Source organism: Delphinapterus leucas, chromosome X (genome assembly GCF_059928025.1).
Source record: "Delphinapterus leucas isolate spDelLeu-1000000601 "Yukka" chromosome X, BTC_Dleu_Yukka2, whole genome shotgun sequence".
NCBI lineage: Eukaryota > Metazoa > Chordata > Mammalia > Artiodactyla > Monodontidae > Delphinapterus > Delphinapterus leucas.
The window spans coordinates 72,817,009-72,828,886 of NC_143150.1; the positions used below are offsets into that span (position 1 = coordinate 72,817,009).

The following is an 11,878-nucleotide window of genomic DNA, read 5'->3' on the forward strand; positions in this document are numbered from 1 at the left end:
CTTAGAAAGGGAAGGCACAGCAGAGAAATGAGTACCTCTTGTTCTTGGTGGATTTCAGCTGCCTGAAGGAGCTTATTCCCTCTCTCCTCAAAAGGAAACTTGTTTCAGGAGTAAGAGTAGCAGATTCTACAAGACTGGCCCTCCCAGCTTTGGGTTAGGCTCAGCACCTAGACTGGGCCCAGGCAGTTAGAAATAAGGCCCTTGAATGATCTTGTCATATGATTTGATGGGAAGCTTGGGGTTGTGGGGGCAGGTGTCTTTGGGCCTGACTAGAGAGCAGAGCCCTGCCCCGTGCCTAGACGCTGCCTCCTCCTGAGCCTGGATTCAGGGGAGCAGCCCTGGAGTCTATGGTGACTCTGTGCTGTGCTGTGGTTTTCCGGAGCCAGAGAGAAGAAAGGGGGATGTGGTTAGTAGGGCATCGGCTGCTGTCCTTTCGGACAAGGCCTGGGCTAATGACCACTTGGGTTACAACACACTTGAAGAAAACCCTGTCCTAGCCTCAGCTCTTACCCTTTCCAGGTCAGGTAGAAAAGCTCTGTCTTGCCGAGGCCCAGGGTCAGTCTAGGGTTTGGGAATGTTAGCAGGCTAGCCTGGCAGCTGCCTAAATATTAGAATTTGAAGGAACTTCTGGAGGTCATCCAGTCCAACCCTTTGCCCCCAGACACGACTCGACTAGATGAATACTTGTGTTGCTTAATAAATGGAAAATTTCCTTTGTGCCCAGGTAATCTAAAGAGTATCCCAGACTCACGTAAACGCAGGTCCCAGGATAGGCACCTGTCTCAGACAGAGGTAGGCTCTGGGGACGAAGAAAACGGAGGTTCTCGCCAGGTTGGGAAGGGGACAATTGCGGGGGGACCCAAGGAGTCTTCTGAGCTTGGAGCACAGCTGTAAACAAAGTGAAAGACATGTGGCCCCAAGCACGGCCTCTGTTTCTTATGCAGGCAGGTTTCTGGCCATGCCCTGCAATTGCTCCAAGGAAAAGCAAACCTCCTGTCCTCAAAGCCCTGCCAGCTGCCGGGACGCGGCTCAGCGAGAGTGGGAAAACCATCTGGCAGGTTTCTCCCCTGGGCTCTGCCACAAGCACCTGCCTTTCCCTCCCCGCCCCTCTCTTTAGGTTGCAATGCTCCCCTCCTGCCCCGCCCCCGCCCTGCCCTTCGGGGTCAGAGGCTCGCCCCACAGTCTGGGCTGCACCTTTGCTAATTCTCGCCTGCTGCCTGAGCCCCTCACTTTAGTGCAACAAAATGACACCCGGGACCTCGAGGTTGAAGAGTCATGCCAAAAGCAGTCAACACGGAGCCAAGGAGGAAGGTTCTGCTTCATGTCCTGTTCACTCAAGGTCATTCTGGAAAGTCAAGCAGACCTTGTCATCCTGGAGTCACCGGGGAATAAATAGCACTGGGGCATTTTTCTCTGTGGCTGCTACACCCACACACCTCACTCCACAGCAGCACTTAGGTTCTGGAAGTCCCGGCTCCCTAACCTGGGGTAGGAGCACGGGCAGGGGCAAAACGGGATTGGGGAGCGGGGGGGAATCTAGGATGCAGGGGCCTCGCCCAGCCTGATGGCCCCGAAGAAGGTGGTGTGCTTGCTCATGTTGATGGAGATGTCGGCGTGCACCATCTTCACGGCGATCTTCTGCCGCGCTTTGAGAAGGCAGACGCCCGCCGTGTAACACGTGTTGTAGTTGGTTTTGCCTGTCTCGATGCTGCGGGTGCACTGCAGGAAGGGCTTCTCGTCCACCACCACCTCATAGCTGGCAAAGTCAGTGAAGTTGATGTAGTATACCTGGGGGAGAGGCAACGAGAAGGGATTGGGGGCGAGCAGAAGGAGAGGGTGGGCCCTCCCCGGTGACCAGCAGACGCGACCTGCTCACGCGAGCTGCCACTGCACCTCTTGAAGGCACGCTAGTCGGCCAACAGGACGGGCGGGGCGACAGGCTTATTCGCTGTCATGCCTCCCCTCCATTGGGCTCAGGGGGTTAAGCAAACCTCTTTCAACAGCACACGGGTGGGAGACTCTGCAAGAGCCAGAACCATGCCTCATTCACCCCTTTACCTCCCCCAGCGCCCCCTCCCTGCCCCCTGCCCTCCAGCACAGTTCTCGGCACACATTAGGTGCTGGATCAGTGCTACAGACACAAACGAAGGCGAAGCAATGTCCAATTTCCAGCCCCAGGGACCATTTGTAGATAAACTTAGCGGTTACTGATTCCCCAGAGAGGGCACAGGAACAATCTGCGAGTTCTCCAGTTCTCTCCGCTTACACCCTGCTACCCTGCGGCTGAATTTCTCTCACTGATTCTCCCAGTGCCCCTTGGCGCTCTCGTCTGATGATTGAGGAAACAGATGCAGAGGGATGGAGAACTATCCGTCACAAATGAGATAAAGAGTGTGGAAGGGCAAAACTAACTTCGTGGCCAGAAGGAAGTGCTAAGCTGTGTTCAGTGGCATGATGTCCAGGGCATTTTCCCAGTTTGCGTGGGGTACAAGGCCTGAGGCCACTCCCAGTTCTATACCAGGCCCAGAAAATTAATTTTTCTCTTCTTCACTACCCTTATCCTTCACACCCCACCGCCAGCTTTGATCCCCACCCCCACCAAATGGCACTTAGGACATTGGGATCATACCCCTGGGGACTGGGACACTCATCTGTTGCCCTAACTCACTTTATGGAAGGCTGTTCCCACCACAGCCTGTTCAGGAGGCTGCAGTGTATTCAGGCGCCATACAGTTTCTTGGGTCAGGACCCAAGCTGTGCCAAGATGCTCAGTAGGCTCAGCAAATGCTCGTGAACCCACCTTCTCTGGCCACTCTCCTGGGAGACCCTTCTGCCGGCTCCAGCGTCTTTCTGTCCATCCACCTGCTTGCTGCCCGCCCCTCAGAGGCCCCGGCCTCAAGGCTCGCCCACCGCTAGCTCTGAGGAGACACCCCATTGGAGACAAACAACAGGGGTGGAAGTGGATGGGCACTGGTCGACCTGGGGAGTGGGCCCTGGACCAGGATGAGGACAAAAACAGAGGGCGAAAAGGGCTTGAAGAACGACAGCAGGGGGAAGGCAAGAATGACAGAGAAGCAGAAAGGTAGAGAAACAAATGGGAGAAAGAAGAAGGAAAGACAGAAATCTTTTTGAGGTGGAGAGAAGGTCCGGAGGGGCACTCTCAGTCTTCATTATAAAGCCAGTAGTGTGGGAGGAAGGGGTCCTCAGCAGCCCTGGAACTGACTTGCAAAGAATATATACTAAGGCAGAGTTCAAGTTTGGCAGTAGAACCAAACAACTCAGTGGGGAAACTAGGGCCTGGGGCTCTGTAGGAGGGAATCAGATGGCAGGGCGTGGGATGGGCCTCTTTTCAGTTTTTCAATCATATCTGGCTAGGAAAAAACCCCAGACAGCCCCCTCTCTTTTTCCTCCCTCTTTTCAACTCCCTCCCAGTGCGCCCTCCCCGCTCCCCTCCCCCCGCAAAGCAGGACGTTAGCCATTGGCTGGGCTGGGCTGGCTCCACAGTGCCCCCCTGTGGCCTGCACGAGATCTGCATTCTGGATATAAGAAGAGTTAGGCCTGAGACCGTACTCACTTCTACCTGACTATAGATGAAGTAGGTGCCGTCCACCAGTACCTCCAACTCCCCACTGCGGGGGTGTAGCTTAAACACCTTGGGGTTCATGGTGATGCGAGACCAATCATTGAGCACTCCACCTGAAAGATCTCAGTATGAGAGAAGGGCAGTCACTCAGTACATGTCAGAACTATCTGGGCAATAAACACAAGAAATATCAAGCCATACACAACCCCCAGCCCCATCCCAATACAACCTGGATAACCCAGGATGCCAAGCTTTAAGAACAGCATCTGGAAGCAGAGAAAGCAGTCTGTTTGTAAAGTGGCAGCTAGGCCTGCCTCAGGCCCGTGGGGTCTGCCTGTCCTTCTGCTTCTCTCCTTTCCTGACCCCTCTGTCTGGAACGATATTTAACCAACACCTTCTAGCTGGAATTGGGGGGGAGGTAAGAAGAGGGCGGGCACGCTGCCCTATTTTCTTTGTTGTTCTGGGGCCTGCACAGGCAAAATCCAGACACTGAGGGGCAGGCTAGGTCTTATTATTCCATTTCATCTCACCAGCTATAGCTCCTGAATCCCTCTCCTGTCTTATAGGTTCATGGGTTTTCTCCTTGTCCTTAAGAGATTCCTTTCTATAGTACCTCCACACCCACTCCTTTCTGGAAAGCCTCGCTGGGCCCCCAGGAAACCACTCAGCCCAAGGAACTGTCTACCCGGAGAACCTTAGGGACCAGGTGTGAGTCAGACTTCATGGCAGCCGGAGCAAGTAGTGACCACCAGTAATAAAGCCCGGTAGGGGAGAGGGATTCTTATGAGAGTGAGGGATAGACCGCAACGCAGCACTAGAACCAACCAAAGGGGTGGAGAGGGTGTCTGGCCACTGAGGCACCCCAGCAAAGCGTGTCTCTCAGTAATACCCCATATGGGGTGGAGGGTCAGTCACTCCACCTTGGCTGGGTGGTGGCGGCTGGCTGAGGGAGGAGGAAAAGCTTCCCTTTCCATCTTGCAGCAAGGGGGATGTTCCTTCCCACCTCAAGAGGAGGGAGTCCAGGCCTAAGGAGGCTTCTCGCCTCAAAACCATCCATTCCTAATTCAAGAAAATATGTTTTGAAAGTCCATCCTTGGCTAGTCTCAGGAGGTCTGCCTTTCTGAGGTGTAAGGAAACTGGCCTTCTAGAAAAGGTGCCCGTCTTCCCTTAAGGTGATAAGCAGATGGGATAGGAGTTTGGAGGAGATGCCCTGGCTCTGCCCCTCACGGAGGACCGCTCTGCATGGTATCTTGCTACCCCTGATGCCCTCACTCTTTATTTTAAATTTTAATTTATTTATTTTTGGCTGTGTTGGGTCTTTGTTGCTGCGCACGAGCTTTCTCTAGTCGCGGCGAGCGGGGGCTACTCTTTTTTGTGTTGCGGTGCGCGGGCTTCTCATTGCGGTGGCTTCTCTTGTTGCGGAGCACGGGCTCTAGGCACACAGGCTTCAGCAGTTATGGCGCACTGGCGGGCTTAGTTGCTCCACAGCATGTGGGATCTTCCCGGACCAGGGCTCGAACCCATGTCCCCTGCATCGGCAGGCGGATTTTTAACCACTGAGCCACCAGGGAAGCCCTGATGCTCTCACTCTTGCTTCTGTTGGAACTAAAGATCAGCATAGACTACTACCGGGGATTGGCCCAGAAGGGTTGGAACCAGTCTTGTTACGTGGTGGGAGCAAAATCAGTAGCTTCTGGCGTAACATTGAGGCCACCCATCGAGACACCCAAACAAATCTATTTCCTGCCTGTCTCACCCTTCTCTGGACAGATGGTGATCATGGCCCATCCAGGGCCCTGGGGCCCAAGGTACTTGGTCCCAGCAGGACTGCTTAGGTTTTGGTGCTATTCTGTTCCTACTTATATTTCTGAGGTGATTGAGTCAGGCATTCTGGTGGCACTCCAGGATGTAGCCAAGCCCGATCATTAAGGAAGCGGAGCACAGCCAGTTCAGGACTGACTGGGCTCTTAGAAGCTGTCCCCATGCAGCAGGTTTCTGAACCTTCATTTACTGTTTCTGTACTCACAGCCCCTCCCAGTAAGCGTCTGGCATCTTGGCTGGCTTGCTGCTTCCCGAGGCTCCTGGGGGTTCATGCATTTTAGGCTTTGTGCACCCTGGGGACTGGACATTATCTCAAAGCGCTGTTCTTTAATGAACGTTCATGTCTCTTTGAGGAGGAAAATGAAGCTAATCATTCAGTGGAGTATACACACACATCTCTGAAGTGGCATAGTGCGGTGGAGAGAGTCAAACAGATGTGGCTTTGAATCCCAGCTCCTACACTTAACGGAAACCTTGGGCCAGTTAATTAACCTCTCTGATCTTCAGTTTCTGCCTCTGTAAAAAGGAGCTAATGCCTACCTTTGTCGTGAGGATCAAATCAAATCAAATCAAAGACAAAGAAAGTATGCTGAAAACTCTAAAGTACCATACAGATATAAGGCAGTAGATTTAGTATGGTGTTGTCCAATTTGTCTGGCACTCTGTTTCCCCACCTTTTAAATGCAGGGATTACACTAAATTAGGGTTTCTAACCTCCTGAAATCCACCCCCCTTTTCATAGACACTAGCATCTCATACTCCCTGGAGAGTCTAACATGCCCCCCACTTCCCTGAGAGAAATGCCTCCTCCACCCACTTTCTGTGTAGACCCATCAGACAAGAAGACTCGATTTTATGTCGTTCTACTTTCTCTAATTTGTATTGTGAAAATGGTGATAAAACTACACATATCCCCAAGGGTGACTCTGATTCAGCCTCCACCTCCCAAGAATCCCTGGTTTAGACAATGTCTCAAGTCCCTTTCAGTTTCCTCATCAGCGATTCTAAATGCAATCTGTAGTAACCTTAGGGCAAGCAATTACTCAGGACAGCCAGCAGAGGGCAAAATGGAGTAGAGAATGGCCCCTAATGTCAAGGGTACCTCAGGGGCCTGGGAGGAACAAGGCTGGGTGACTATTTGAAGGCTGGGGGTAAGGGGAGGAGAAACTCTCCTTAGGGAGAGAGCCTACTTTGACTCTTACCATTCTTGACTTGGATTGCTGACCCTTGGCCCTGTAGATGCACCACGGCTGGCTGGGAGGATAAGAAGGACAGAGAGAGTAGTCACTGTGAGAAATGGATGCTCGCCCAGCCACCAGTTGCCAGGATTCCACCTCTGGTTTCTAGTCTTCATTTGTATCCCAATTCTGATCCCTCTCCCCTTTCTTGGGATGCGAGTGGCCACATTTCTACTAGAGGGTAATATGATTTTGTAGCTCTGCCACTTCATAGCTGTGTGACCTCAGCCAAATGTAATGCCTCTGAGCCTCATTTCGCTAACTGTTAAACGGGGATCATGAGAATCTCTGTCTGACCTCTCTCACAGGGATGTCTGAAGATCAACTGAGGTGACGAATATAAAATGCCCTGCAAGCCATCAAGCACCGTGCAACTGTGTAGATTGATCGCCGTGACCAAACAGCTGTAGTGAGGGAGGCTGAGATGAGACAAGGCGAGGTGGCGGAACCTGCCAGTAGAGACGGATCAGGAAGCTCAGAGACTAGGGAGGAGCCCTTCAGGCCATGAAGGCAGAAGTCTAGGCTGGGCTTGACCCAGAGCTGGTTGGCTGATTTTCAAGGACATACTCTTAAACTTCTAAGCTGCTGATGTCAGGTGGTCTGAGGGCCGACAAGGTGTCTGGGGTGGCCGGGGAGGCAGAGATCCAGGTGAATAGGCCTGACTGGCAAGCTGACTATTGGGTTTGGCAATGGTGACCCTCTGTCTCCTGGGGAATGGGGAAAAATGGCCATGACAAGACTCAGTTCCCTTGCTAAAGGCGGGCCCTGGGGCAAAGCTTTTCTATTCATAGAGATGGAGGAGGCTGTGAATGAAGAACCTCAGAACCTCCAGGGTCTCCTCACAAGATAAAGCCTCAGCAAATTTAATAGGGAGCAAACTCAAGGGTGGCTCTAGCCTGTGGTCTTCCCTCCTCTCCAGCAAGAGAGCAATTCCCAGCCAACCTGGTTTTCTCGAGTTCCAGCTTTATCAGCAGCACCTGCAAAATAGGACAGGCCAGTCAGAGGGCGTGCTCTTTCTACTTCCTTTACTCCTCACCTAGGCAGCCAGTGGCACTGAGCTTTTGCTCCCTGTAGTGAAGCCCTGTCTGAGTGTTATTTTCCAGGGCTCAGAAATGGAGGGAGAGTTAGGGTGTGATGCAGGGCACTGGGGTAGGAGAGGACACCCCTTCTTTCTCTTACTTGCTCCCGACCTGCATCTTCAGTGGGCCTAGCAACCAGCAGGGAAACTGGCCTCTCACCAACGCTGGTCTAAGGGAAGTGCCACCGAGCACCTATGGAGACAGAGGAGAGTGTTTTCCTGCCACCACGTGACCCCGAGACGACGGTGCTTGCTTCTTTAACCTTTTGCTCCCTTTCTATTAATTTTCTTCATAGAACGCATTGCCATTTGTAAATATCTTGCTTCTTTAATTGTCTCTCTCCTCCTGTAGGACATAAATTCCACGAGAACAGGGACCACTTATCAATATATCTCTTGCACATAGAAAGTGCTCAGTTAATATTTGTGGAAAGATTGGATGAAAAAAAAACCCCTAACTGCATCTCTTGGGGCCACGGTGACACTAATTAGCCCTGTTTGAACTATGAGTCAAAGAATCTGAGTCTTGTGGCAGTAAAGACCCAGAGAAATCAGCCGTAAAGACTCCATTTCCGTAAAGCCCCAAGATACAAGAGGGGAACAGGAGAAGGAAATAACAACTGACCTAAGCCCAGATAGTCTGACTCCTGTCAACTTCAATTAGGCAGGTTTGGATCTGGATCTATATCTTTTGGATGCCCTTCTGGGCCCAAAGGGAAAGATGCAAAGAGATTAAATGCTCTTCAAATGGGCAATGTGGTGGGGGGAAGGATATAGTGCAAAAAGCACTTGGTTCCTCAACAAGTTGGTCTTGGTGCCTGTGTCTGCTTCTTCTACAGCCTGAGTGATTCATAAGTTGCCAACTCCTTGACCGTCAGTGACTACTTGTCTACCTCTGTGGGAAAGACATTTCAGAGTTCAAGGGATGAGACTGCTCTAGGGCTTGTCATTCTGCCCAGTCCCCAGCATTCCTCCTCATAGCCTATTTCTAATGAAACATCAGTAAGTGAAACTGAATGCTGGGAATCAGAGCAGACCAAATCCATCCCCTGTGGGAACTCCGGTGAACCTTAGGGCCTCTATCTCTGGCTCATGAGTTTACAGAGAGGCCTAGAGTCAGGGAAGGCTTATGATGGAAGGCTTGAGACAGGTCAGGAACAGGTGTCTCTTCCTTGACAAGCTGGTATAAATAAGAAGTTAGAGCAGGGCTTGTTCAATTCCCAGCTCTCTACTGAACTAGGAGACCCGCATTTCTTACTGCACACCACTGCACACCACCATTTGAAAATGCTCTTGGGATCACCCACTCTTGCTCTATTAGAGAACTTTTAAGGAGCCTAGGAGGGTGGAGAGATGGAAGAACTCACCAGAAGGTCCCTGGAGACCAGGGGGTCCTTGAGGACCAGGAGGACCTGGAGGGCCAGGTGGTCCCATAACAGTTGTTCCTGGAATTCCAGGAATCCCTGGAATCCCTGGGGGTCCTTGGGGTCCTGGAGGTCCTGGAGGTCCTGGGGGGCCATTGGGCCCAGGAGGTCCTGCCTTCTTTCCTGAAAGACAAGATTAGGTATTACATTTGTAGTTATTGACTGAGAATGTACTGTCAGGAGTTCCTCAGCCTTCTAATGACACAAAGTCGGCCCTCTGGGAGTTCCTGCTCTTAAAAAGGTGGATACTTTTATCATACGTGATACACACACACACACACACACACACACACACACACACACACACTCCCTACCCTGTTTCATGAATAATCATTTACAGGTTGGGTTTGAAGATATAATGGCCCTCAAGGAGCTCAGTCTAGTGGGAAAGCAGACACAGTCACACGATAGTAGAAGTGCTGCATTAGTGGTAGGGACAAAATGCTGGAGAGGTCAGGGAAGGCTTCAAAAAGGAGGTTACAGTTCGGCTAAGTCCAAAGGATCAGAATTGCCAAGTGGCTAGACCTATGGGTCACTTTTTAGAATTGAGAACTGGGCTATTGTTGAAGAGTGTGGCTTTCACATTTACTGTCCAGGCCTGACCTTAGGAAGAATATCGGCTCCAGGAAGGTTTCCTATAGGAGTCGGGATGTACAGGGACTTGGGCTTGGGATGGAGGTGGGAATGTGGGATTGGAAGGAGTCTGGGAGATGAGAGGTGGGGGAGGGGAGGGCGAGGGAGGGAAGGGGGGAGAGAGAGAGAGAGAGAGTGAGAGAGAGAGAGAGAGAGAGAGAGAGAGAGAGAGAGAGGGCTCGAGCACCATAAGGAAAGAAGGGGCAGTGGAGAGCACAGAGCTGAGCTGAGGAAGAAGCAGCAGGCAGGTTTTTGCTTTCTCAGCTGACCCCTCTAAACCCTAGTTTTAAAGATCTCTGGGAAAGGAAATTCTTCAAACTCCCTTGGTAACATGTTCCAATGTTTATTACCCCCTCACTGTTAGGAAGTTCTTCTGTATACTGAACTGAAATTCCTCCTGTGGCAGTTTAAGCTCTTATTCTATTGTTTGTATAGATAGAGAAGAATAGCTACCATCATGCACACAATAACCCTCATGTGCTCAAAGACATTAAGTCATCTATCAACCTCTATTTTTATAGGCTAAATAATCTGGCTTCCCAAAGTCTTTTCTCAGAGGCCCTATTCTTGAATGTATTATTAATCAAGCCACCAGATCCTCCCCGTTTCCTCCTCGCTATCCTTTCAGAGCAGTCTCAGCCTTCTTATTCCATATTCCAGTCCTTCCCACATCCCCGCCAGAATGTAGCTATGTTAACAGAGTCATAACTGTGGTTTTGAACCAAAACCTCCAGTTCCTCCTGTTTAACCTCTTCTGCTCCATGCAGTCCAATTCAAGCACTGCAGGTGGTCACAGGTGGGTGACTGCTTCCTCCCTTCCCTGCTTTTTCACAATCTTGTGGAAGTCTCAGGAATGGGAGCCTTTCCCCAGACTCCATCATGGTGTCTTCACCTGTGATTCTTTCTTCCTTTTTAAATATAACCCTGTCAAGTCTCATTTAAATACCTCCTTCCTGACTCTGCCTCCTGGCTCCCTGGGCTCTCAGGGAGGAGAATCCTGTTCTGATGTATCAGGTCCTCTTTTAAGAAGAATGCCGCGTGCTCAAGAAACCCAATCCTCATGGCAATGCCACTCAAGAGGTCGCTTGTCCATGTCTAACCACATCTGCATTTGCAATGAAACAACAGGGTCATTGCGGGGCCCCTTCCCCAGGGAGGAAAGCAAGGAAGGTCCATAAAGCTTCTCTCTCACGGAGAGACAGGAGTCTTAGCGTTTTCCCTGCACTTAGCAGCAGAAGACTGAATCTGCCCAGTTTCGAGATCTAGCAAATTTTAAGATGCCGAACAGGAAACCCATCTCCCTTCAGATTTGGGCAGCTTCCAAGTCAGGCTTATTCAGCGCCCAAGTTTCAATTCCGGCTAGTGTAGTGGAGAAAACAAGGAATCTGTAGTCAGGAGATAAGGCTGTAAGCCTCAGCTCTGCCACGGACATATACTTCGGGTAAATCCCTTCCTCTCCTTGAGCCTTAGTTTCTCCATCGGTAAAACGAGGAGCTTGGCCTCAATGATTTCTCTAAGTTTCCTCCCAAGACTGAGGTTCCATAAGGAGGATTGACTTACCCCTGGCAGTCAGGAAACTTCCCTAGCCTGGTTATAAAGTCTGCTTCTCTCTCACTCTTCTCTGAGTGGCACAGACACAGGCGATGGTGCATAGTAGGCTGTCCTCTGTCCCAGAATGTCCAGGACTAACAGTGATTTTTGAGCTAGAGGGGCTTCTGTGGGTAGTGTGAACTTTAGTGTCAAGACTGAGTCTCCTGTGATTGTTAATGTAATTTTGGAAGAATTAGAGCCAGAAACTCCTGCAGTGAAAATGAATAATGGTTGCAGTGTAAACAGAGAATGTTCACTTATAAAAATGCTAGAAGGCATCTGAGAACAAGCTCCTGCTGGGATCTAGTTCTGCAGCTGGTCCTCTTTGCTCCTCTGCAACCGGGTTTAAGTAACTGTGCTTCTCATCCTTGCATCCTTACAGAAAGTTGGCCCACAGAGGAGCATGTACAAAATGGCCCCTGGACCAAGAAGATGACTTTAGAGGACTGTATTCCTTCTCTGGATTTCCTTACTTTAACAGAGCACCTCACGATACAAAAGCCCAGAGACT

At 50.9% G+C, this 11,878-nt stretch overlaps 1 protein-coding gene across 1 annotated transcript; it reads right to left on the minus strand.

The window, feature by feature from the left end:
* Positions 1-1,536: 1,536 nt before the first annotated feature.
* LOC111167802 (ectodysplasin-A) lies at positions 1,537-9,240 on the minus strand. Its single transcript, XM_089904925.1, has 4 exons — positions 9,088-9,240; positions 6,607-6,658; positions 3,575-3,696; positions 1,537-1,788 (listed from the first exon to the last, which is right to left on the minus strand). The coding sequence occupies exons 1-4, from the start codon at positions 9,238-9,240 to the stop codon at positions 1,537-1,539; spliced, it is 579 nt and encodes a 192-aa protein (XP_089761051.1).
* Between the last annotated feature and the right edge of the window lie 2,638 nt (positions 9,241-11,878).